The sequence below is a fragment of the Channa argus genome, chromosome 24, assembly GCF_033026475.1.
Source record: "Channa argus isolate prfri chromosome 24, Channa argus male v1.0, whole genome shotgun sequence".
Taxonomy (NCBI): Eukaryota; Metazoa; Chordata; class Actinopteri; order Anabantiformes; family Channidae; genus Channa; species Channa argus.
In genome coordinates this window covers 287,015-312,362 of record NC_090220.1, presented here as the reverse complement: position 1 = coordinate 312,362, position 25,348 = coordinate 287,015, and the positions used below count along the sequence as shown (strand labels likewise).

Below are 25,348 nucleotides of genomic sequence, written 5' to 3'. Positions count from 1 at the left end.
GAAATCAATACGCCCACTCTCTCAACTGTGGTTGTAGTGGAGTGATTGAACCTTTTTTATTAGATGCACGGTTCCGATGTGCTGTAAATAAAACACATCTTCCCACAGATTGTATTGAATTGCATTCAATTGCACAGGTGGTCATAATGTTATGCCTGATCAGTGTATAATGCCTAGTTTGTTTACAAAACGTCATAAAGAGGAACCCATGAATGGACTGGGTTTTGTTTCAGGAGGAACATTTTACATAGCACACATATGAGCCAGCCAATCAGAGGACAGTCAGTTCAGTGCTTTGGCCAATCACTGATTCTCTGAACAGGGGAAGCGCATTGTTCAAAAACCAAACGCTCTGATCAAACCAGCTAAAATCGAGAGGAGCCAACACGTTAATGGTAGGCTGTTCTATCCTACAGACTTGTTGATTTGATGTGAACCGTGTATCGGCAATTTATTCGGTTACTTTTAGGTATTGGAAACCTGTAACTAGTCGCATTTCGATATCCAAGGTAAGACGGAGGTAGTTAGTGTTGAGTTAAATTAACTTTGGTTGGATGGTCGTTTATTCGATGCTAACGTTACTCATGAATCAGTTTATTTTAGTTTAGGTAAATATATATTTAGGTAAATACCTGTTATAATGTTGATTTAACGAATATGAATTATTGTTTTTGTCTAACTAGCTAGTTTTAATTTCGTGGAAGATTTTCAAATTTTCCATACAGGGAGACTTTCCTTCATCACTATTTATGCATAACTTAAACATTATTTTATCACATAACCTAACTTAAATCATGCTGAAACAGTCTATTTAGAATTTAGTTTATCGTTAGTTAACATGAGCAAGAATGCAGCTTTTGTTTTGGTGGTCATGGCTTTCACAGGCATCTATTACAGATAACAGTAACGTTAAATTAACTTATCTAGTGATATTCTCTATCATGTCATTTATGCAGCAAATGATATACGTACGTATATGTAACCTTTCTTTTATTTAGAATTAACGATACTGTATAATGTTACTGGTTTGTCTTCTTGTAACAGGCAAGCATGGCTTTTACTTTGTCTTCCCCTTGTGGGTGCCCCTCTGACGACGAGGAGGGAATGGCCGTTTTTGAGTCTACAGCTGCAGAGTATGGAGGCGTGGCCAGGCCACGTCTACCTGAGATCTCTGTCATTTCCCCAGGGCTGGACACCCGTTCGGCTGTCACAGAACTGGTGAGACCTGAAAGGAATATGCTTCGTGTCAGTGTTTATGTAATCTATCCAGTAAAGTTTTCAATGTAAGAAAAACATTCAATGTAGATTTGTTTATATTTCCAATTTCTTCTCAAAAGGCTTTGTGTGCATTCTGAAGATCACAACACATGATTTTATTTTCTACTCTAGACCAGCGGGTCTCAACTCAATCCTGGTTCTCAAGGACCCCTGTTCTATCCGCTTTTCAGCTAACCCTGATCAGCTGTGTTCAGTCAACCAAAAGCTGAAACATACCATCCTAGATGAGGGTGGAGTGAAGGAAGACAAAGTGAATTGGTATCTTCCACCTTCTGATTGATTGACTGACTGAACATTTCTGATCTAAGCAATCACCAGTGGGTGGTTCAGGGTTAGTTGGAAAACAAGCAGTCAGGGTCCTTAAGGAGAAGGTTTCTAAACATATATTTTATAGATTTACTTGCTGGCTTTATTCTCCCTTTGTTATCTTTTTGAATATGAACATGAAATTGTAGTTATAGTTAAAAATTGAATTTTTATTTATTATGTCAGCAACAAACTGTTGAATATGTTTTGTCTTTATAGAAACCAATAGTGAAGCCTGGATTGTTTAAACAAGGAAGCAGTGATGAAAGAAGTGCTGAGAGGGTGAAGGTTTATCTGCGCATTCGGCCACTTTCTGAGGTGGAGAGAGAGAGAGGAGAAGAGCAGGTAAGAACTTGCAGAGTTTGGGCTTTCAGATCTGATATTTATGTTACCCATGTAATATTGCTATGTATGTATTGAAAAAATTGACAGCTCTTAAAATATTAAGTGTGTATTTTGCTCACCCTTCTCCAAGGGTTGTGTGGCTGTACAAGATGTGGAGACTCTGCTGCTGAAAGCTCCAAAAGAGTCACAGAATATGAAGACTGCAGAGAGGGGCATCACCCAGAGCATTCACAAGTTCAGATTCTCTAAGGTACATTATTATTACGAATGGTTGCAAATTTTCTGTTCAAAATAATTCATACAGATGTTCTTGTTTAATAACTGAATGGCAATCTATATTGATATGAACAGATACAGATGTATTACTAGTACTTATAAATATGGGCCAAAGAATGTAAATTATTGTCAGCAATAAACAAAAGAACTATTTTTCACATTAACTTTTTTTTTTTCGTCTCTATCCCTCATTCACTCCCAGATCTTTGGACCAGAGACCACACAGCAGCAGTTTTTTGAGTGTACAATGAAAAACATGGTGAAAGATGTGCTTGGAGGACAAAACAGACTCCTCTACACTTATGGTGTCACCAACTCTGGAAAGACTTACACCATTCAGGGTAAGATTTTATACTTATTCCGAAATTGATATTGGTTCTATGGCAAATACTAAGTATATAAAGATTAAAACTTCCACTTTGACCTGCAGGTAGTGGTCGTGAGGCAGGCCTCCTGCCACGGGTTTTAGCATCTCTCTTCAGAAAATTGCAAGGTCGTCTCTACGGTGCCATGGACCTGAAGCCTGTAATGTGTCAGGATGTGAGGAAGCTTGAACCCAGTGATGTCAACGTGGAGGAAATCCGCAGAAACTCTTTGCTTAAAGGGGTAAATGGAAGAACCACCTTGAAAATGTTTCCACACAGCATCTACTGCTTATTGCCAAACATGTAAATATTGTGCTTTGTATTTTTCCTCAGCCTCACTTGTGAAATTTTTTTTACGGTTAAGTAAGTTGGGTAAAATATTTAACTCGGGAGCTGCAGTGGCACAGTTGGTGCCCACCAAACAAAAGATCAGAAGTTGTGCCCTGCTCTCCCCGACTGCATATCGAAGTGTCGCTGGGCAAGACACTGAATCCGCTAAACGCCCATCCCCAGCCGTGCAGTGCCAAGTACTGTCTGTTAATCTTCATTTCTAGGTTCTTTGATGAACGACATACTCACCTTGTGTGTTACAGGATGAGAACTTGACTTCTCGTCGAGGTGGAACCACTACAGTCTGGGATAGCGGCATTGGAGGACTCTCATCTACAAGTAACATGGCCACTCAGCTGGAAGGTTAGTCAGACTGAGTGCTAAAAATATATACTCTCAATCTTTTCAAATTCGACCTTTTATAAAGCCTACTGGCAATTTTTGGCTTATTTACTTATTAATAAATGTTGTAAAATAAGAGTTTGATTCTGTTTTTGTAGACACTGACAGTGTTTGTCTGGAGCCGGACAGTCTTTCACACAGTGGAGGGGAAGATCTGGAGGAAGGGATGCAATTCTCCATCTGGGTTTCCTTCTATGAGATCTACAATGAGTTTCTGTATGATCTGCTGGATGCTGTGCCCTCTCTGCAACCCAGGAAAAGGGCCACACTGCGACTCAGCGAAGACAAGCAGGGCAACCCTTATGTGAAAGGTAACATGGATCCAATCACAGGAATGTGTGTATATAGTACATTCAATTGTTTAAGAACTGTAGTATTTATCAGTTTATGCAACTTCTATCATCTGATGTATAATACACTCTATTATGCAGGAAATTAGACTGCATTCATTTCCCCTGCCTCTTCTGCACTTCACCTACAGTATTTTCACACTCCCATTTCTGGTGCACCAAAAAAAAAAAACTTACTGCCTTAGAAGTCATTTGATATCGATTCTTTTGAAAATCACTTCAGTATTACATAAAACAGGTTTTGTTATTGATACATCTGCTTTTCATGTTGCAAAAATACCTTGTTTTTTTTATTTATTTTTGTTTGTTTGTTTTTTTCTTTCCCCCTATTCTATCCTTGCCATTAGACCTCACCTGGATCCAGGTCCGCACTGCAGAGGAAGCTTGGAAGATTCTGAGGGCTGGACGTCGCAACCAGAGTTTTGCCAGCACTCACCTAAACCAATACTCCAGCCGCAGGTAGAAGGGCATTAGGATTTTCCCTTTTTGGGGGGAGGGGGGTTGATTTGTTTGACTTGCAATGTCTGCATTTCTAATTATTCATCTATTACCTACTCAGCCACAGCATCTTCTCCATCCGAGTACTGCATGTACCTCCGCAGGCTGACTCAGAGCAGGCCATGCACATCAGTGAGTAAGTAAATACTACGATCTACTCTAAATTTTAGTTTTGGATTATGATGAGTTTTGTAAATGTTGAGATTATGATAAAACAGAACTGTGTTTTGTCTTTTCAGACTGACTGTGTGTGATCTGGCTGGGTCTGAACGCTCTAAAGAGCAGTGTAACGGTGAGAGGATGAAAGAGGCCAACAACATCAACACCTCCCTGTTAACACTGGGGCGCTGTATTGCTGCTTTGAGACACAACCAGAACAACAAGTATGTGTTAAACTGTAACATGGAATGATTGCTCACTGGTGATGACTTGTGGCAAAGGAGATAAGTTAGTGGAAAAACAAACCCAAGAAGGAGACATTACTTTTTGGCTAAAATTGTACATAAAAAAAAAATAAATAAAAAATCCTCGCATTTGTGATGTCTAAAAGCTCAACTCTCCCAATACATTTACAGATCACGACCCCCACAGGTGGTACCATTCAGGGAAAGTAAACTGACCCGGGTGCTGCAGGGTTTCTTCTGTGGCCAAGGAACCTCCAGCATGGTGGTCAACATCAATCCATGTGCCTCCATTTATGACGAGACCCTTCAGGCTCTCAAATTCTCTGCTATTGCTACTCAAGTAAGAAACTCTTTTGTTTCACTAGGTTCACTGATTTAGTAATAACATTACAGAAAAATAAAGAAACTATACCAACTCATCATTTCAGCTGGTCCATGGCCCATCCACAAAGACCAGAGTGGCCTACATCCTGTCTCTACTCCGTGGACCAAAAGAAAATAGTAATGAGAGCACGGTGTTGGAGGAGGAAGAGGATGAGAGTGATGCTGAAGAAGATATTACAATGTTAAACACTGAGGTAACATCTTAATTCCTATGTGAGGGCAAAATTTGTATTTTTACCGCATTCACAATCACTTTATAAACGTGGCTGATAACTAACAACTCAGGCTTTTTTTTAGAAACTACTGGAGGCCATTGATGTCTTGAAGAGAGAAGTGCAGCATCAAAGGGAACAGAGAGAGGATCTTGAGGCAACTGTGAGAGAACAGGTGGTCTCTGAGATGATGGAGGTCATCTCTAGAATGCAAGATGGTTTCAGGTGTGTATGTAATCACAATGCTAGTTTGAGATTTTAAGATGCCTGTTTATTAGGGACCAATTTATACTGTGGTGTAAAAATAATTATGGTTTAGATGTTAATAGAACAGTTACCTGTTTTTGAACTTGATATTGGACAAAAATCACTTCCATTGTTTTGCATTGTTGATGGAAGTATTCACCCATCACCACAAATATCATAAACTTCAAACTGCACATCATAATCAAAAAGAGAGGTGAGTTAAGTGATCAGATATTTTAGAAACTGCTAATCTACTGGGATTAACAACCCCACCATCTCTAGGGTTTAAATGGAATCTTTTGAAAAAGGAAATATCTAATGAGGGGCAGGTCTTTTCATGACAATGCCTTCTTCGTAGCAAAGGACAATAGCCAGACATGTTCCAGCTGATAAAAAAGCAACAGTAACGCAAAAAACAAAACAAAAACACTGTTACAACAGAGGTATGCAGATAAGCATCGTTAAATGCACAACATGTTGAACTTTGAAGCCGACGACTACACCAGGTGTTACTCCCAACTGCTAAGGCAGAAAACAGGCTACAATTTTCAAGTGCTAAACAAAATTGGACAATGGAAGATTGGGAAAATATTGTCTAGTCTGATTATTCATAAGTTCTGCTGCAACCGTTGGATGGTAGGGTCTGAATTTGGCATAAACAACATGAATGCTTGTATAAACACTTAAAGGCTGGTAGTAGTGGTGTAATGGTGTGGGGGTTATTTTCCTGGCAAACTTTGGGCCCCTAAGCACTATTTGCGTGCCATTGATAATGCCATGGGTTACCTCAGTAATGTTGTTGACCATCTCCATTCCTGTATGACCACAGTGTACCCGTTCTGATGGCCACTGCTAACAGGATAATCCACATTTCTCAAAGCTAAAATTATCTCAAACTTTTTGAACAAGACTGAGTTCACTGTACTGAAATGGCCTCCAGTCACCAGATTGCAACCAAAAACAGCAGCTTTGCAATGTGAGAGTCCTATCATTGATAAGCAGGCCACAAACCTCCAGCAGCTGTGTTATGCTAACCTGTCAATATGGACCAAAAGCTCCAAGGAATGTTTCTAGCTCCTATTCTATTCAGAATTTAAGGCAGGTCTGAAGACAAAAGGGGTCAACACTACCTCGGCAAGGTGTACCTAATTAAGTAATGAGCGTCTTCTCCCGTCAGAGTATAAAAATGTTGAACACTAAAATTAACAGATGTTAAGATTTGATGTCTTTTACCTTATAGTGAGACCTTGGAGGCAGAGAGAGCTCTAATTGAAGAGAGGTGTGAGGACAAGATAACAAACCTGCAGAAACATTTGAAAGCATTCTACAGCCAGGAGCTCATGGTGAGAAATTGGCTTAAAGGCAGTGTCCATGCCCTAAGTGGGGTCTTAATGCACAGATTATACAGATCTGTGCATTAGTTAGTTAATGAGACTGCAATATTTTTTGTAATCTGTCTGCTGTGCTATGAAGTTTTACCAGTTTTTAATCACTCCTTTTAGGACCGTGATCAGGAGATTGAAGATTTGACAGCTGCCCTTAAAAATAATCAAGTTCAATGCATCCCCACACCAGCATCCCAGGCAAGCCAGGGGCTCCGTCGTTCTGAACGCTTGAGTGCTCAGCCAGAATTTGGCAAACTGCGTGATGAACTCAACCAATGTCACACTGAGCTGTTCACCAAGACGCAAGGTACAGTCTGAATAAAACGTTGCCGATTTACATGGTGGTGGTAGGATGCTGTTGATGGATCTTAACCTTTCCATTTCTGTTTTCCTCCAGAACTAACAAAGCTGAAGATCCAGCTGGAAGTCCCAGGTTCGTCTGGCAACCTCACCAGTGCTGTTGACCGCAAGCTGGAGGAAGGTCAACGGGTCAGTTATTTCCCGGCCATTAACAGACAACATTGTGTTAGCTGCATGAGAGTTTCTCCACAATCGTTAAGTATAACGTTCTTTTTGTTTCTAACAGAACTTGCGTCAACTGCGCCTGGATATACAAAGGCTCGGGGAGGACCTGCAGTCTGGTGAAAGAGCTTGCTGTCGCAACACAGGAGCAGAACGGCTGCGTCATGCATTAACTGCTGCAGATGAGACCCTGTCCAAACAGGTACAATTGCAAAAAACATGTAGCAGAATTGTAATGTTATGTAATTTGTATTTTATAAATTGAGCTTGACCACGGATATAAATATTTGCACAAATAAGATGACAGTTTATGTTTAAGTGTCAAAGCTCTCAGATCCAATTTATTTTACTTGCAATTTTGAGTTTATTAAATTTAATAAAATACAACTATACAACTTCAAATACATTTTTATCCTCGACTGTAAATGTGAAGTATCATACTATTATCCATTTGGGGTGAAGTATACATATTTTGCTAATTAGATTCTTTTGAAGAAGACGGTTACAAGTGCAACATTCAATTTAAAATGTCTCTTTCCTCTCTCCTAACTGCATGGATACAGAGCAAGCTTTTAAACTAAATCTAGGTTTCTAACATCTGAACCAGATGCTTACTATAAACGCATGTTCAGGAGCTGCATTCTGCCCCACTTTGTCGCCGTCATTTTATCCCCCACCTTTATCCTTCACCTAGCCTGGTCTGTAACCCTGTTCAATGGCTTCTTCTTAGGACCAGATCCTAGTGGAGCTTCAGAAGAGCCTGATACTGATCAAAGCCGACTTGAGACAGAAGGCAGAGGCCCTGGCCCAGATGGAATCTGTCTGCCCCCAGCTTCCCCCTTCAGGCTTTGCAGCCTCGACCACACAAGGTCCCTGTAAGAAGAGGGGCTGTGCAGCTGCGGCTGCTGCAAGTGACACTGAAAACCGCCCCCCACAAAAACGGCCTCTTTTCCACTCTCTGTTCCCAACACGCACTCCAACTCGTAAATACAACACCCGTGCTGTTGAGGAAGCAATCACTACCCCATACTCGCGGATTTTGCGTTCTCGCCAGCAGTCTCCACCTGCCAGCCCTGTCCTCACCCGTCGAATTCTCAGAGGGAAGTACTGAGCTTTTTCATATTACGTAAAAACAAAGTTATCACTTTCAGCTTTAGTTTTGTTTTTTTAATATATATAAATGCATGTTGACTTTTTGCACTGAACTGTTATGCCAAATACTGTTGTGTATGCCAGTAACACAGTTAATGCCTTAGTTAGAGTTGCTATATACTATTAAGGGAAATTATTGTTATTGGCAGTATGGACTGGGTCTGCAACTCCATATGCCTTTGCTGTAAGGGCTTTTTGTCCACAATAAAATCTAAAAAAAAACACTATCCTAAAATTTTTTTTTTAGTTTTGTGTACATTTCTGTACACACTGAAAAATTAAACAGTACCTGCATACTAATACTGCTTGTGTATCTATTGTACAACCTTTGGTATAAAGTTGCAGTATTATATCTACAGTTGGAGCATAGCAATTGTTTCACCTGGAAAGAATTCCTCAAAATTGCATATTTTATAACAAATGCATTTTTAATGTTAATAAATCAAACATAAAGAAAATCGCCCAAAACATTCAATAGGTTTCATATCACAGGATTCACAAATTGTCCTTTTAAAAGCTAGTGGTCAGGAGGGTGGCTGTCAAGGAGTAAAGGAAATTAGGTTCAGTGGAGACACTCGCCTGACTGGAGTGTTGTTATTGGAGAGTGGAGCAAACAGATCAGCAGATGGCGTCTCAATCTGATCCCGGACCTGTGAGATCTGCCTCAACAGAGCCTTTCCCTCTTCACGTGCCTATGGAAAGAGTGACCACCAACACCAGTTATTGTGTTGCTATTACAGACACACGTTACAGATTAAGCTTATGTAGGCATACTTACATCATTGTAGTCACAGCAGCGCTGAGCACAGAGAGATGCCTCATGGTAGAGCTTGTTCTTGAAATAGTACTGACCGAGGTAGCGCAGGGCTGTGCTTACCTCTGCATGCTCAAGTTGTTCCTGAGTAAACAAATGTATTAATTTATGAATTATTTTAAAAACAGTGGTTACAAATCTTCTATAGGTCTAATAATTTCATTATAAAGCAAAAAGGAGTTCATTTTCTAACATGATAGGCTGCACTCTTGTTTGTTTTGTGTAGAAAACAAAGATTCTTCTTGGATTTATGCATGTTTGGATCCTGTCAAATGCTTACCCCACATGAAAAAATATCTTGGATGTAGAGCATGTAAGACTGGGCAGCAGCATCAGACTCATTCAGCTGTTCATGGAGCCTAACAAACAGAACATTTAGCTTTTATAGTCACAAGAATAAAGTAATGATCTGTTTGCAATTTTCATTTTTTCTGCATGCATAAAATTGACCTGATTTTCAATGTCAAATAATAAATGCAATATTTGTAGCCCTATAAAACAGTAATGTCATAATCTTTGTCTGTATTGACCACCTATTAAAAAGATACAAATTATTGGCAACACTAGGCTTCAAATGTCACTAAACTTCAACTTGAGTCACATTTAATGAATTGAAAATAGGTGTGGTTTTGAACTGCCTTGACCTATAAAACTATTGCCATACAAGTAGCATCTTATGTGAGCCATATGTTTTTTGGTCTCAGAACCAATTTATTAAGATTTAAAACCTTAAAAACTCTAGAGTAACAATCTAAGAACTCATGGGAGTTGGTCAACATCTCTGTTAATGATTCAATGATGCACAAAACACTGAACAGGAATATTATACATGACAGGACACCAAGGAGGAAGCCATTGCGCTCTCAAAACAACATTGCAGCAAGCAAACTGCCTCTGGGCCGGAACCTCCTGTCATTGTGGGGGGGGGAAATGAATTCCCAAATTTATCAAGGTATCCTAAAGGATATTGTGATTATGGTTTTCCACTAGCTAAAGCTCAGAAGAAGCTGGGTGATGCAGCAGAACAATGACCTTAAACATCAAAAGTAAATCTAGAGAATGGCCTTGGAGAAACAAAATACACCTTTTGGAGTGACGCAGTCAGAGCCCAGACCTTAACCCAAATAAGGTACTCAAAGGAGCAGTTTATACCGGACGTGCTAAGAATATGGGTGAGCTGAAGCAGTTCGATAAAGAAGAACACCAAAATTCCTCCTGAATATTGTGCCGGTCAAAACCACAGATACAACAAGTGTTTTGCCTGTGGTTACACCAGTTATTGAAAAAACGTTGCCATTAATTTTTTTTACTATAATTTTGTATGTTAAAAAAAAACAAAACATGAAAGACTATGGCTGTGTTTTATCAGTTTAGATGACAAGATATGGTTTCCTAATTTTCTTCAATTGTTCAGCGAAAGACACTTACTTTGCTAGTTTGAGAAGAGCCATTTTCTCCACATCCCCAACAGAGTATGCCCTCCAGTAACACTAGACAAAAACATAATATGTCACGGTCCAATTCAAACATATTTTAGAAACCATAGTAACACAAAGTACCTTTTTTCCTTCCACTTGCTGTGACAGTTTTTCATAGGTTTCACCCAGTGCAACCAACATGCGTGAGTCATTGGGCCTGGAGAGAGTACATCATATTATGTAAACTCAAATAATGATCATATGGCTAATGAATTTTACATATTTAAACACATTTAATTACAAGCACTTTTTATAAACACACACACTCCTAATAAATGCATACCTGAGCTGGTGAGCCTTTCGATAATAGTACAAACAGTAAAAGGGCATTTTGAGGATTTCATAGGTCTGACCTAAGCCATACCAGGCACGGTAGTCACGCTTGTTTACTTCAATGGCATGCCTGACAGAAAAAGGCACAAGTAAAAATCCTTAACAAAATTCACAATACCAAATCTGTGAAAGTAAAGCCAATTGAGATATGAACCAAACATGTGGGTCTAAAATGCTCTACTTCCATAATCTAACCTGTAGGCTTGGATAGCAGCCGAAGTGTTCTTCATTTCCATGTATTCATGGCCCATGAGAGTCCAGGCTCCAAGGCAGCGAGGGTTCAGTTTTAGGGCCCTTTGGAAGTACAGAGCTGCCTTCTCATGCTGAGAGCGTAAACTGTAGTAGTTTCCTAGGGATGAAACATAGTTATAATCAAAATGCTGTTACATATAAAAGTTGTCTGGTCAGCAAAAAAACTGGGAAGCTTAGTAAACATTCTATATCAATTTCTTAAATTCCTAAAAAGTTGTGCAAAAAATTTTGCTTTTGTACCTTTTTTGCATTTTGTTGTAGAAAGTGGTATTAGTGTGTGTGTGTAGCTCACTAAACACTTACCAATAACACAGCATGTCTCTACTCTGTACTTGTCAATCTCTACAAGGTTGTGTGCCAAGTAGCTCAACTCTGGCTTCATGCTCTGTAAAAGAATTCTTTATCATCAACAACAGAAACAGAAGCTTTTTTCCATATTGAATTTTTTACCCAGTCAAAAAACAAAAAACAATCTGTTCCTGATAACCCAGTCTTTTTTTCAAAAGCAAAAATGGGAGGTGATATAGTAAAACCCCTGTGCCCGTAAACACTCGTTACATTCAAGTGTTCCTGAGCAGATTACACATTGCAAGGAGTGACTTCACCTTAACATACAGCAGGTTGGAGAACGTGTCCATATTGTCGATGCGATATGGATCCTGGTCCCTCAACTCATTGAACAAAGCTAATGCTTGGTCTATATCTGAAATGAAATGAGACCATGCTCTAAGATGAAATCCAACTGTACCAAGTTCTTATGAGTTCTTACAAAGTTATTATTGAAAACAATTTTTTAAATAAACCTCTGATATTGTGGTAGGCCACAGCGATCTGAGAAATGATGTAGGTGCTTTTTGAAAAGCCAGCCTCAATGAGGCTCTGGTATTTCTGCAAGGCTTCTTTGATCATTTGCAACTCTGTGTACATGTGGGCCATGAAGAAGTCTTTAATCCAGGAGTCTGGCAGAGAAAGTGACTTCAGCTGAGGGGTAAGACCAGGGTAAATGGTATCACTATGGTCCAGTTACATTTATTTGCATCACTACAACCTACAGTACAAATAGACATAAAAGCTGCTACCATTTCAATGTTGGTGACAAGGTTACTCAGCTCTAGCCAGGCTCCCCAGTGAAGTGGAAGTGCATGAATTGCCTCAACAAACACATCTACAGCCTCCTTCAGCAGATCCTGTTTTCGTAGCACCACGCCATACCTGTTTCCACATACATGCACACAAAAATAGTTATCATATAATACATAATTTTATTATTAAACAGTGTTTTGTCAAATACAGTTTATGGGGTTCTTACAGATAGAGAGTGAAGCCATCTAGCTCTCCTGCAGTGTGCTTCTTACTGAGCTCAACTCTCAGTTCTCTCAAGGCCTCATTGCGCACCTGACCTTTCTCCAGAGGACCTAAAACAAACCAAACCAAAAAAAATAATTATAAATTCAGTATCAAAGAGTAACAAAAACAATTCAATCCTCAATTATTGATCCAAGCAGACAAGTACTTACCCAGGCTGTCCACGGTCTCATCATCCTTCTTTTTCTCACCTGACTTGAAAGAAAAATAAATAAATCATATTTACTACAAATGAAGTGTCAAAGGTCTTGTTGTTCTGAAACAAATCAAGGTTGTAAAAATGCAGGAATGCCAAATACAGAATCTTACCAGATAACGAGAATACATATATAAAAAGTAAGCTTTCTGACTGCAGCAGCCTTTCAGAAAGTAAGCAGCACGATCGTACTCTTTCAGGTCAAAGTAGGATTTTGCCAGCGTGAGTGCATCCAGGTCTTGGGCATCCTCCTATATTTTGGACAGTGAAAGAAAAAAGTAATCTATAATCTTTTAAAAATGAGAGAGAGAGAGATTATCTCCTTGAAAACCACATAAGTTATTTAAGAAGGTAGCAAGCAGGCAGCTTCTGATCACATTTTTCTTTTTAACTAAAAACACTTCAATCAGCAGGGGGCAGTATATACTGTATTATTTAAGTGGCAAACTAAACTTTGGGTTTAAGAATTCAGTTTTTTTATTGTATCTGAGAAATGTCAAAGACAAAATCCCTGATTGCAAAAAGAAATGAAATGCAGAAAAACCAATGCGCAAACCTCAGTAAAAGGAGCTGATGGGGGAAATTCATCCTTAGGAAGAGGGTCCAACCCAAATGCCAACTCAGAAGCCCTAAACAGGAAGTATGACATAATTTTGACATTGATTACAGAGCAGAGTGTTATAATATCCTATTGCTGTCTTTATCAAGCAAACAGCATTTAGTGGGTGTTTTAATTAAGTAGTTTATTCAGTATACATTTGCTAATCAACAGCAACTGTCAGCAACAGCAAATATTACAAACAAAGAACCTGAACCAAGCAATACAACAGTAGGCTTCGTATTACTTAATCTTAATAACTTAAGGTTGTTTTGGTCTTAGGATGCAGCAATTGTTAACTTTCTATCACACCAACGTTACAAAAACACGCCGATCCCCTTAGCTAAACATTAGAAGTAATAAAATCATTCAACTTTAATTGGAATTGAATATGCTAAATTAATCTATCGATTAAATTAGAGCTATTATACGCATTGCTAGCAATAGCAAACAAACAGGAGATAACTGATAGTCTACGTTTAGTGCTAGCTGCGGAGACAGCAGACCAGAAAGATGAACAGATAATGACACAATAACCATAGTACGTCTTACCACTTCGTGCTGTGTAAAAGTCCCCTTTCTTTACACAACGATATCACTGAAATTAGCTGTTTCTTAATTTGTACCAAATCCCCGAACTCGCTACAGAGAGCCGCCATTTTCATATTACTAAGAAAGTATGTCATTGGTGGAATTTAAAACGTAGTCCCGCCCCACATTCATTACATCACGTCCTTTCCTTTATTCCTTCCAAAATAAAATGCTAGCTATCACAATAACATTTAATACAATTTTTATTTTGTCTTGCTGTGGATTTTTATTGTCATTGTCCTTTTCATTATGTTTTTCATTTTATAAGTGTTAATCATTGTTAAGTATATTTCACTAAAACATTATTTTTTATGTTATTTCAATTTATTTTGTGCTTACAGACATTACACACAGAACAAAAGCCAATTTAGCAAAACACAACATAGTAAGTATTGCATTACTATCCAAACCCTCCAAAAGACTAGACTGATGAATGTGAGCCTATGATCATAAAATGTATTTAAGAACACATTAAAAGCTCTCAGTCAGTATGTGCACATGCAAACCTGCACTGTACTTGTATAACATCCACATTTACCTAGCCTAATTATGGTCAATTCAAGCTGAGTATTTGTTTGTAACATTATCTTAAATAAATACCAACTATTAAAGTAAATCATTAAACAAGATCATGGGAGTTCACATTTCTCTTCAGCTACTTCAGTCAGACAATTAATATCAAGGTTCTCAAATGCTCAATGTCATGAAATGTCTTGTACACAGCAAACAGAACCTTGAAATTCAAGCCTAGATGTTATTCTGCATCTACATCTATGTCAGGGAAACACAGTAGGAGTAGAAACTTGTGTTGATTATTTGAAGTGTGCACGCATGAGTTGTGTCCCTTTCAAAGACCTTCAGACATCATTTAGGCTTTTCACTATATATTTAGATCTTGGTAGAGACTTCTGTTTAGCCCATGACTGCCCACTACTCAAACCTTTAAATGTGGGATAGCTCCACCATTAGCCCATGGCTTAACCCTGTTGCAGAGCATAGTTAAAATAACTGATGTGGTCCATGTGATCATGTTCTGACCAGTATATACAGTGGGGAATTTGAAATTGTGGAGACACTGATAAAGATGTAATTTTCAATAGTGGCTGCACTTTGACCAACCCTGCTGATAAATAAAACAGCCAGCAACAACTAAAAAAGCCGACCGTGGCCTTTCTGTGTGTATTTTGCATGTTCTCCACATGCTTGAATCGGTTTCCTCCCACAACCAACCCACATGCATGTTAGGTTAATTGATGACTCTAAATTGCCCCTAAGTGTGAATGTCTGTCTGTGTGTGTCTCTCTGTGTGTCAGAAATATCTACAGTTGGTTGCAAAGGAACAGGTGATAATAATTTAATCAATATTTAACTCACTATTGAGTTTTAAAAGCGCAAGAACATATTTCTTGAATCATTAACTTGTCTTATTTGAGTGCCTGCACTGTATCTTCTAGTTTTGCCCTGTTTCACCGGTGCTGAGCTGACATGGCTCATCATGTTCCTAATATCAACATCAGCAACATCGCCAGCTTTGTGGTTTCCACCACACTGCATAGAAGTACAAGCAATTTTTTTTTTTTTTTTTCACATTTTAGTTAAAGTATAAAGTAGGCCTTTATTAAATGAAACCTGAGTGAGGTCCACTTTAGATTTTTAACCAGGAGTAAAGTCACATTTAGACAGATCTGACCAACCACAAACAGATAATCTTTGGCACATGCAGACATTGTAAGTTGTATGTCAAAACATGCCCCTTACAAAACTCAGATGTGTGCATTTAAACTATGTTAAACCCATCCCATAAATCCAGGCATGTGTACCAACAGGTGTTCACACACAGAGCTGCCCCTAAAACCCACAAGACAACTGCCAAATGCACTCTGATCACAGAGAAGGGTCATTCTTCAAGTATTCTTTGTTGTGGGATTAAGGCTTGGATCAACAGCTTTTGGCTTGTCCCTTTAGGGATCGCCACAACAGAACGTGCTCTGCACGTTGATTTGGCATGAGTTTTTACACTTGATGCCGTTCCTGCCACAACCCTCCCGTTTTATCCAGGCTCTGACCAGGTGACCCTTGGTGGCTGGGTGGGGCCACACTTGGTGGGGTGAGATTCAAACCTGCAGCCTTCTGCATCTCAACCCAATGCTCTACCACTGAGTCACCAGGCCATCTTCTGTGTGATTAAGGCTTGGACATACATTTATTATTATAACATGTATTTCTGAGTAGACAATTTATAGCTATGAGTCTATATTTATTTGTAGCTGTATCTCTGGTGAAGCAATTCTTTCAAATGCTGGGTTGACGTTGTTTGGGAGCCCCAACACAATGTTTGTGTGGCCAAGTTAGTATTTGTGTGTACAATACTGTAGCAATTGTGCATGTTTAGCAGGTAATGAGTGTAATGGCCTGTGTGTGTGGCAGGTTTTGTGTACAGAGCGCTGTAATGTCTGCTAGAAGGACGAAAGTTATGTCCAGGGTGGAAGGGGTCTGTAGTCATTTACCATGCCCATCTCATGAATCTTGATGTGTACGAGTTCTAGAGTATGGGCAAAAGCATAACAATTATTTTTCTGCAGAGTTTGCTGTCCAGGGCATTAATTATGAAATTCAACAATTTTTTGAGCGGAAATATGCAATGAGCAAAAATCTGGCAGATGGGATGGATTGTATTAAGAACTGAATACTTGTTTTTGCCGAGGGGGGGCACTGTTTAACGGGATTAAGAGGGTCATAAGAAAAGTACTTCATGTAAAATGTGCTTTAAAACATTTAAGACATTGTGTATATAAAGTAATCAGAGTAAAATCGTTTTGATTATTTGTTTTCCTTGAAATGCTGTTAATGCCTATACAAATATGAAGTAGAGTTGTACATTTACTGATCTCCTTCCCAGAATAGTTTGTTTGAAACATTTTTCTACTAATTACTTGAATTTTATCATAAGACAAAAAGAGAAGTTTTTGATTGGGTCTTTCACAAAAGTGCTGTATAATACTGAGCTTCTGGTGGTTTATACTGATCCGACACAAAATCCACCACAACAGAAACGTCAGTGTGTCTGATGATGCTGCATTATTAACTCATAAGACAGCAGCATTGCCACTCACCTCCCTTGCTCTATCTGCCGGACATCCTCTGTCAGACATGTCTCTATTTTCTCCACGAAGCAAAAGTCACTTGAGAAGACTGACAAAGTAATCAAGTAGCACTGCAGTTTACAAGGCAAAGCACATGGCTCACTGAGCAGGTTGAGAGAAGTACAGAGACAGGCAATATAGTCCATCCATTTTACTCAGCACTTACTCTGTTTCATATACACATTCATGCACCCACGCATTGCTTTCCCTCTATACTACTTAAACAACCCCCTCTGTACACACACGTTTCCTGCAGGTATAGGGCACTGATATGAATGATGGAGCTGCTGAGACAGAGTTTTGAGACAGCCATATAATTGAAAGAGAAAATATGCCAACAATATGCTATATTGTTTTTGTGTGCTTTGTGTATATACTTTACAACTTGGGACTAAAAACAGTTTTAAAAAATCCATACAAGGCATGAAAATGTAACTTTGTGCCACTTTGATTGCTAGTTATATTACACTTAGTCCAAAATACTATAATAATGACTGGCACTGAGTACAGAATAAATATTAATAGCTAATACTGTTCAATGTGTTTCATTAAAGAGAGCAATCAAAGATGAGTTTTTATGTGTTTTAAACTGTAAAATACATATTGGGTTCAGGTCCTTTTGATTAGTTTTTTCTTTTCTTATTTCTGATCAGATTTGCTGCTACCAGTGTAACAAAGAACTTTAAATTGATATCAGGAAAAATGTCTGAGGCAATAGAAAACATATTTGCGAGCTAAAACAGAGGAAATTATTTTTAGACCAAGAGTCTTTAAGCAAAACATTTCTGTGCATCTGTCAGGTTTGTGTAAATAAGCATGAAAAAGCAGCTCAGCAGACATGCCCAGTCCCTGTGGTTTTGATCTTTAGGGCCCAGTGCAGGACCCTGTGATTGGCTGTTGATGATGCAGTTTAGCTGGACTGGGAAAAGCCCGCAGCCATTTCTCATCAGGGCAGCCACCACCTGAGCACTGGGCACTTCAACATACTGCCTTCATGAGGACAAAGTCACGCACTGGTCTGCAGCAGATTCTCCTAAGGAATGCATGCTATTTACTACTGAAGTAATTTCAAGATCTTAAGTGTCTTCCCCTCTATTTCTGTAAAAAGCCCATTTTTATTGAGGTTACACGGGTAGATAAGGAAGAGTGGGGTAATCAGCAAAAAAAAAAAAAAAAAAGAGCATAAGCACATAAACTGTTCTCTCTGTCAGTCAGGTGGAGCAGTAACCACATCCTCCAGGTCAAGGTGGCATATGATGTGTTCCAGAAACATATCATGCTGTGGGTAATGGCTAAGACAGATGTCTTGTGTCTGTGCACAGGGGTGGAGGGGGGGGTGTGTATTGAGTGTGGGATTAATTTGCCTTTTGGGACAGGTGCTGAGAGGAGCGGGAGCAGACACAATAAATCTAATGTTACATGCAACCCCTTCTATCAAACTCCACTGGACAAAGGGAACATGTAACTAACTGGTTCATATGGAAAGTCTCTGTCAACGATATGCTTTTACACCACTGTTATTATTTCCTGTAATGGGACACCATTCCTGGTCTTCTTTGAGCAATGTGGATTTTGGCTAGTAGCACTCATGTAGCCAGCTGAAACAGAAAAAAGATCCCCTGGGTTTCTCTGAGTGCATGTTTTTAATAATTTTATATCATAGAGTCCCTGGTAAACTGCAGGGGTTATAATTTGACATGTAATAAGCCAGTCAAATATAATTATCAACAGGTTCAGTTCAGAAATGTCAGCCAGATCATGGGTGGGAGTAATGGGTTTATGCACCCAAGGCGATACATGATATACATATACGTAAAATACATTATTGCATGTTTTATGATCGGTTTCATAAATGCATTTTTGTATCAAATATCTTTCCTTCATGAAGCCCAGAAGAGATATTTCAAATTTATAATAGTTTTTGGTGTCTTAACCAAAATGTGAAATTAATAAAAGCAATCTACAATTTGTCGTGCATCAGCTCTTGTAAATTAATAGTTTTTAGGATGGACCAAAAAATGTTTAGAAAAATAACTTTTAACTTTGTTAGAAAACAAAATGCTTCTTGGCCATGGTTGGAGCATAGATTGATGATGATGATGATGATGATGATGATGGGATCCAGGATCAATATAAATATAATATACTGATCAAATTGTCATAACAGGTTATTCTGATCTCCTAAACAAATGTGACAACATGGACACACAATTAAGACTGTGCCCTGTTTTACACACACAGCATTAGAAACCACTCAGAAAACACTGAGGTTTGAATGTCAAATGTTTTTAAAATTTCTAAACAAGGAATTGGCAATGCTTTTACTGCAATGTGCACATTAGAAATACGAGGCTGGCATATCATCAGCTTTTAGGATTACATTATAACAACAGTAACTTGCACATACAACAGTTACATAACAAAACATAGTAATTTATCATGTATTTAGTTATAGCATATCAATCAGTCCTCTTAGTGTCCACCATAGGAATTGTCTCTCTCTTTTAGCTCAGTTTTTGGTGTCTTCCACTCTTTAGGAAAATATCTGGCTCCTAAGCAGCTAAGACATTTAATACTGGATCTGTTAGATTAGGAGAAAAAACTCTTGCCATTCTAAATACTTCAGGTATAAAATTAACTCTTGTAAACTGCTGAGTTTGAAAACACTGCTCTGTAACACAGCTTGAAATGAAACCACTTTACAGCACTTTATTTTTCATATGAATAGGTGAACTGAATCGCCCATTAAATTTAAAGGGGAATTTATTTTCTTCTTGGTTATGGAGCGCTCACACCACACATCCACATTGTGCTGCGTTAAACAGTTTGGTTCACTTCTCTAGACTCACACAGTGTCCATTCTTTTTTCATAGAGTTTTCATCTATATTTTTGTGACTGATGTTACATGCTGCTAGAAGCCACTGCCTTGTTTTGTGAAATGGCTCATCTCATCTTTCCTATGGAAGGTTTCCACCCATTGCACTCTTTTTGTATGGGCTGATATCAACCGCAGAAATCTGCAGTGTTTTTGAGCTGCTCAATGACAGGCAACAGATGACACGCACCTCTGAACAAACCACTCGAGCAGAGTTTCATGTGAAACATATCGTATGCTTCTGAAGGCTCTGCTGGGACTGTCTGACCATGTCATAGTGCCCCTCTCAGGGAGTGTTTTAAGCATACAAACTGGGTTATGTTCACTGCACAACTTTGGACACTTTTGATGAACTTGCTGACACGAGGACATCACACAGTACATAGCTGTGTGTGAAGATTTGTGTACCATCTCTGACAGTGAACTGCTCCTTTTTCATGATCAAGGCCAAGAAGAAGCAGCATGCCGGAGACCTCATCAAGGCTTGAATAGAGTGGAAGCATCACTGATTCCCCATAACCCAACTACTTTATCCCCAGATTCAGACTATTTATAGCATTGTTCAAGTTGGTATGTGGAGAAACACTTTGAGCTTTTAAAAACTGAAGAAGCTATATTCATTTGTTCGCAAAAAGCCCACCTCCCTTTCTGTCTTTCTCTTAAACACACAGTAGCCTTGAAACAAAATTAATTAAAAACTAAGCAGAATAATTAAAAACTGGCGAGAATAAGGACAAAATACAATCATTAATATGACAAAAGATTTTGAAAGAGTTTGATCTACAGCTGCACATCAAATTTTATTTGAATGACATGCTTGGGAAAGGTAAAACTAACTACAATTGTTCCATTGTAAGCAGTTATACTTTAGGACGAGTTTTTGTATTTGAAGCTCAATCTATAGCATTTGTGTGAGCTTTTGTTGTACAGTCATATTAGGAGTGACTTGTGTTAAGAGTGGTGTCGGGTTTAATAGTCCAAAATATTAATATTGCACCTGTCATTCAAATTCACTGAATGATAAACACTTAATCCAGTACAGCAGATGCATCGCTCCATCCCACATCAATTGTACTGGATATAAATATTTTGCATGACAAAGACCCAAAACATAACAGGAGGAGACATAAAAAACTGTCTTCAATAACTAGATAACAAGGAGTCCTGAAACAGTTGGTGAGGCCTCCATAGAGCCCAGATGTCAATATTATGGCGTCAGTCCAGGGACACATGACAGAAGATGCTGACATAGAAGAACTGGGGCAAGGTCCCCAGAATGCTTGGAATGATCTACCAGCATAGACCTTTGTGTATATAGGTGAAAAACTGTGTAAGAAGTCACAGTGTGTATCTGGTAATCTTTGTACAGTTAACTTTCAATGAAGGTAATTGTTAAATAAAAACTATTTTTAACTTTAAAAAAATGATGCCAACATTACTTTTAGTGCCTGTTGTTTGCATAGTTCACATAATAAAAAAAGAAGAATTATGAAGAAGCGAACAAAGATAAAACATTACACTTCAACATCAAAGACAGTAAGAAAAGAAGCCCAGTAAAAAGGAAACAGTCTAAATATTGTGAAACAAGTATCACCAGATACACCACTGTTTTAAGCTTTACCATCTGCTGTAAATTGTTCTATGAAGCTGGAGCAGCACATCTACATTTCTTTAACCAAACAGTCACTGCTTTCAGAACTGATTAAAAATGTAGCGAGAAATGAAAAAAGTCTGGAATTCATACAATTAACTATTAAAATCTCTGCGTTGGGTAGCAACCTAAGAGTGAGTGCATTCTGCGTTCTGCCCCTTGTAACAGAGCATCATTTACTGCTGTGCTTTCACTCTTATGTTGCAGACACAGAATGAGAGACAGAGAAAGGGGGAAGAATGACAAGACATTCATTTTTCATGTGTCAACTCAGGTGTTTCGACACACACACACACACACACACACACACACTCACACACCACCACACACACACACAAACATACACACACACACCACACACACTTCACAAAATGGTTGTAATACAGTACTGTGTATACAGTACCATGATGTCATTACAGCGTCATTGTGTCAGAAGTAAAAGAAACAAATAGCTCTCAGCCATAAATACATTAATCTCCCTAAAAGCCTTAAGCCCTGCTCCCTGTAACAGCCAAATAAGCTTTCACCGTTCAACATGTAAATATGATTTAATAATTTAAGGGGTTAAAATTAAACTTAAGTTTTATATTGCAAATAATTTAAGCAATAATAATTTTCTTGCAACAATCCTTTCTGCCTAAAAATGGTGTCAAACTATTTAAAAAATGAATACTTACATAGATTGGTCTTTGATGACTTTCAGAAGCAGTGATTTTTCTATTCATGACAAAGGGTTGCTGAATCCTGCTGAGAGAGGGAGAGGCCTATGGTCAATTAATGTGACACTCTTCTGAATGTCAAAAATGTAAAATTTAAAGCTTAGTGTCCCATTTTTTATTTCAGACTTGTCTGCAGCTAGAGGTACTGTAAAGGACAACTCCTGGGTCAGCTCTTGATTAAATACATCTATGGATCAATTTTTCATCCTCAAAACCCTTTTTTATATGACTTAAGGCAATTACTGCAGAGTTTGCTAAAGGTCTCTTCTGTCTTCCCTTTCTCTGTCTCCCCTTCTTTATTTTCCCTTTGCATAAAGAATTAGTAAAAGGCTGCACTAATAAAAGAGCAGTCAGCCAGCTGACTGATTGAATTAATAAGCGACATAATCACAGCTGATCTCTAAAGATATCTACAAGCCAAATCATTAGGAGCATCGGATGTAGCACACTGAGGAGCATCTGGCTGCCTGTCGCATCTCTGTTGCTGTCAATCCCATATTCACCTAATTGCTTGAGATAGAGGTTTGCAAATTGTCTTAAAGAGACCCCCCTGTATCTAATTGTAGTTTGATTTACTCGAACTCAAATAAAAACTTTGAGATGCATAGTTTGTTTATGCCTGCCATCTTTGAATGTTTCCTGCAGTATGAATCAAAATAAGACAAGAGTTTTAGAGTTTCTCCCACACCTAAGATGATATGAAAAAACACAGATTTGCATAAACTTTATGTATCATTTGAATAACAGAAATACTGCTTTAGCCAACATAACAAATATTTAAAAGTCTTAAAATACTGTAATACTGTAATAACATAAAGCAGGTACATGGAATACAGCAGGTTAATACTCAATGAATCTCAAAAACAAAACAAAAATCTATTCAACTATTCAAGCAAAGTTGTATAAGCAAAATAATAATAATAATAATAATAATAATAATAATAATAATAATAATAATAATAATAATAATAATAATAATAATAATAATAATAATAATAATAATAATAATTTACAATAAAAATAACTTGTGCTCCACATGCATTGCAGTTAGTATGATTCAACCTTTGGATAACCAAACTTCGATAACTGAGAACCTTAACCGATAAAATTACCAAATATTAATAATATTTTGTTTTGCAAACATAAATTGTATTTCTAGCTGAATATTTGTGCAAAAAAGAGTGCACTTTGTCACGTACAAAACTTAGTTTACAAATACCTCAATATCTCAATTTAGTCATTTGTGATCTGAGTTGTGCATTTGTCACTCTCGACTTTTTTTGCATTGTTTAGCTGTGGGTGGAATAAAATGGTCACACGCACTTTATGTAGCGATAAACAGCTTTACACTCACATTAATGCTCAGTTAGCTTTACCTTAGGTTGCAGCAATGTTATTCATTTCCATGATTCCATTAGGTATCGTTATTTATTTATCTACAAGATTCTGGTAAATAATTGCTATTTGTGGTGGAAAGCAGCAGTATGAAAGACCGGCTGATATTCACTCTATTAACTTGTTGACACTTTGGGGTCGGCATGACTCTGGGCTAATGTGGAGTGTGACCGAGCAGAACCATCTTCATTATCCCGCCATAATGTTTCATTGCTTCAGGCTTGTGCACTGATAGCCACCCACCCACTTCTATCTTCTATCTGACTCTGTCTTGCTTCTTTTATTGCTCCGTGTCTCCATCTTCTGTAAATGCATGGTTATGAACTATTGCTTGCCATGTAACGATTTTTTTTATAAACAAATTTTCTCTGGCAGATTTCTACTTTATTCTACCCTCTGTCCATCCATCTTCTCCTTCTGGTTCCATCGTCTCTCTCAGTGTCAGAGCTTTATTACATCATCTTTCTTTGCTGTATTTGCACTCATATTTTTTCCTCTCATTTTGCTTTGCCTTGAAATGTTGCCATGTGTCTAATCATGCTGGTCTGGTCGCACACCAGGGGAGGCTAGTCTTGTATGACTTTTAAATCTTCACAGTGTTGTTGTGGAGAATCAAGCCTTCTCTGTCAGTAATTTCCTTTTTCCTCTGACTTATCTTTGTAGTACATTGACGTTTTTCTGCTAATTTAGAGTAACGAAAGAAGGCAGTGTGTCTCTTGATATCTGAAATAATTTATGATTGACTGCTTCTAGAAAATCTAATATCCATGTGAGAACAACAGTGTTCTAAAACTCGAAACAATTGCATGCTGTGCGTTTAACAGTAATAAAATTGGACGCTGGGAAGACCGTGGCTTTTAAGACTTGTCCCAGTTTGATTTTTTGCATTTCTGATTCTTATTGTAAATCATTACACAGGGGGCCTAGAGGCTCAGTGGTAGAGCATTGGGTTGGGATGCAGAAGGCTGCAGGTTCAAATCCCACCCCTGCAGGTGTGGCCCCACTCATCCACCAAGGGCCACTTTGGTGCCGGTCCCGAGCTTGTCTAACATGGGAGGGTTCAAAAAGCGTATGCCAAATCAACATGCGAAACACATTCCGCTGTGGCGACCCCTGAAGGGACAAGCTGAAAGCCGTTGATCTTTTTATTGTAAACCATTACACATGGACTAAACAGCTTCAATAACATCAACCAATAGAAGAATGACAAATAATATGAAGCTGTCCAGAAGAATCTTTCACTGCGGTTCCACTCCTTCCCCAGACTGTGATGTTGTCACTTGTACTGTCAGGCACTCTTATGTCATACTGTGTATGCATAAAAGCAAAAATGAATTGCATTTAGTTAAACAAATGAAAGAATGAGGAAGAAGCATAAACATAAAAATCAAACAGGTGCAAAATGATTGATTTAAATCAGAAACATGACCTTTAAAACACATCTTCCCAATTTTCGTCCAAATTTCCTCACTCTCTCCTCTG

At 38.3% G+C, this 25,348-nt stretch overlaps 2 protein-coding genes across 3 annotated transcripts; one reads left to right on the top strand and one right to left on the bottom strand.

Moving 5' to 3' along the window:
- Positions 1–289: 289 nt before the first annotated feature.
- kif20a (kinesin family member 20A) lies at positions 290–9,352 on the top strand. Of its 2 annotated transcripts, none has more exons than XM_067494557.1 (19): positions 290–395; positions 1,045–1,218; positions 1,804–1,929; positions 2,060–2,179; positions 2,408–2,546; positions 2,636–2,811; positions 3,164–3,263; positions 3,401–3,613; positions 4,000–4,111; positions 4,212–4,286; positions 4,390–4,533; positions 4,726–4,894; positions 4,983–5,132; positions 5,236–5,375; positions 6,637–6,739; positions 6,899–7,088; positions 7,179–7,270; positions 7,368–7,505; positions 8,034–9,352. In XM_067494557.1, the coding sequence occupies exons 1-19, from the start codon at positions 393–395 to the stop codon at positions 8,412–8,414; spliced, it is 2,745 nt and encodes a 914-aa protein (XP_067350658.1). In that variant the 5' UTR covers positions 290–392; the 3' UTR covers positions 8,415–9,352. The 2 variants fall into 2 exon arrangements, with proteins under 2 accessions (XP_067350658.1, XP_067350659.1); XM_067494558.1 differs by having other exon boundaries at positions 359–509.
- On the bottom strand, positions 8,865–14,171 carry cdc23 (CDC23 (cell division cycle 23, yeast, homolog)). The gene is made up of 16 exons (XM_067494559.1): positions 14,044–14,171; positions 13,450–13,522; positions 13,007–13,144; positions 12,850–12,892; positions 12,642–12,747; positions 12,412–12,544; positions 12,136–12,313; positions 11,938–12,035; positions 11,636–11,717; positions 11,276–11,429; positions 11,031–11,150; positions 10,829–10,904; positions 10,698–10,759; positions 9,550–9,628; positions 9,234–9,353; positions 8,865–9,147 (listed from the first exon to the last, which is right to left on the bottom strand). Exons 1-16 carry the CDS (start codon positions 14,154–14,156, stop codon positions 8,995–8,997), a joined length of 1,728 nt encoding a protein of 575 aa, XP_067350660.1. The 5' UTR covers positions 14,157–14,171; the 3' UTR covers positions 8,865–8,994.
- Between the last annotated feature and the right edge of the window lie 11,177 nt (positions 14,172–25,348).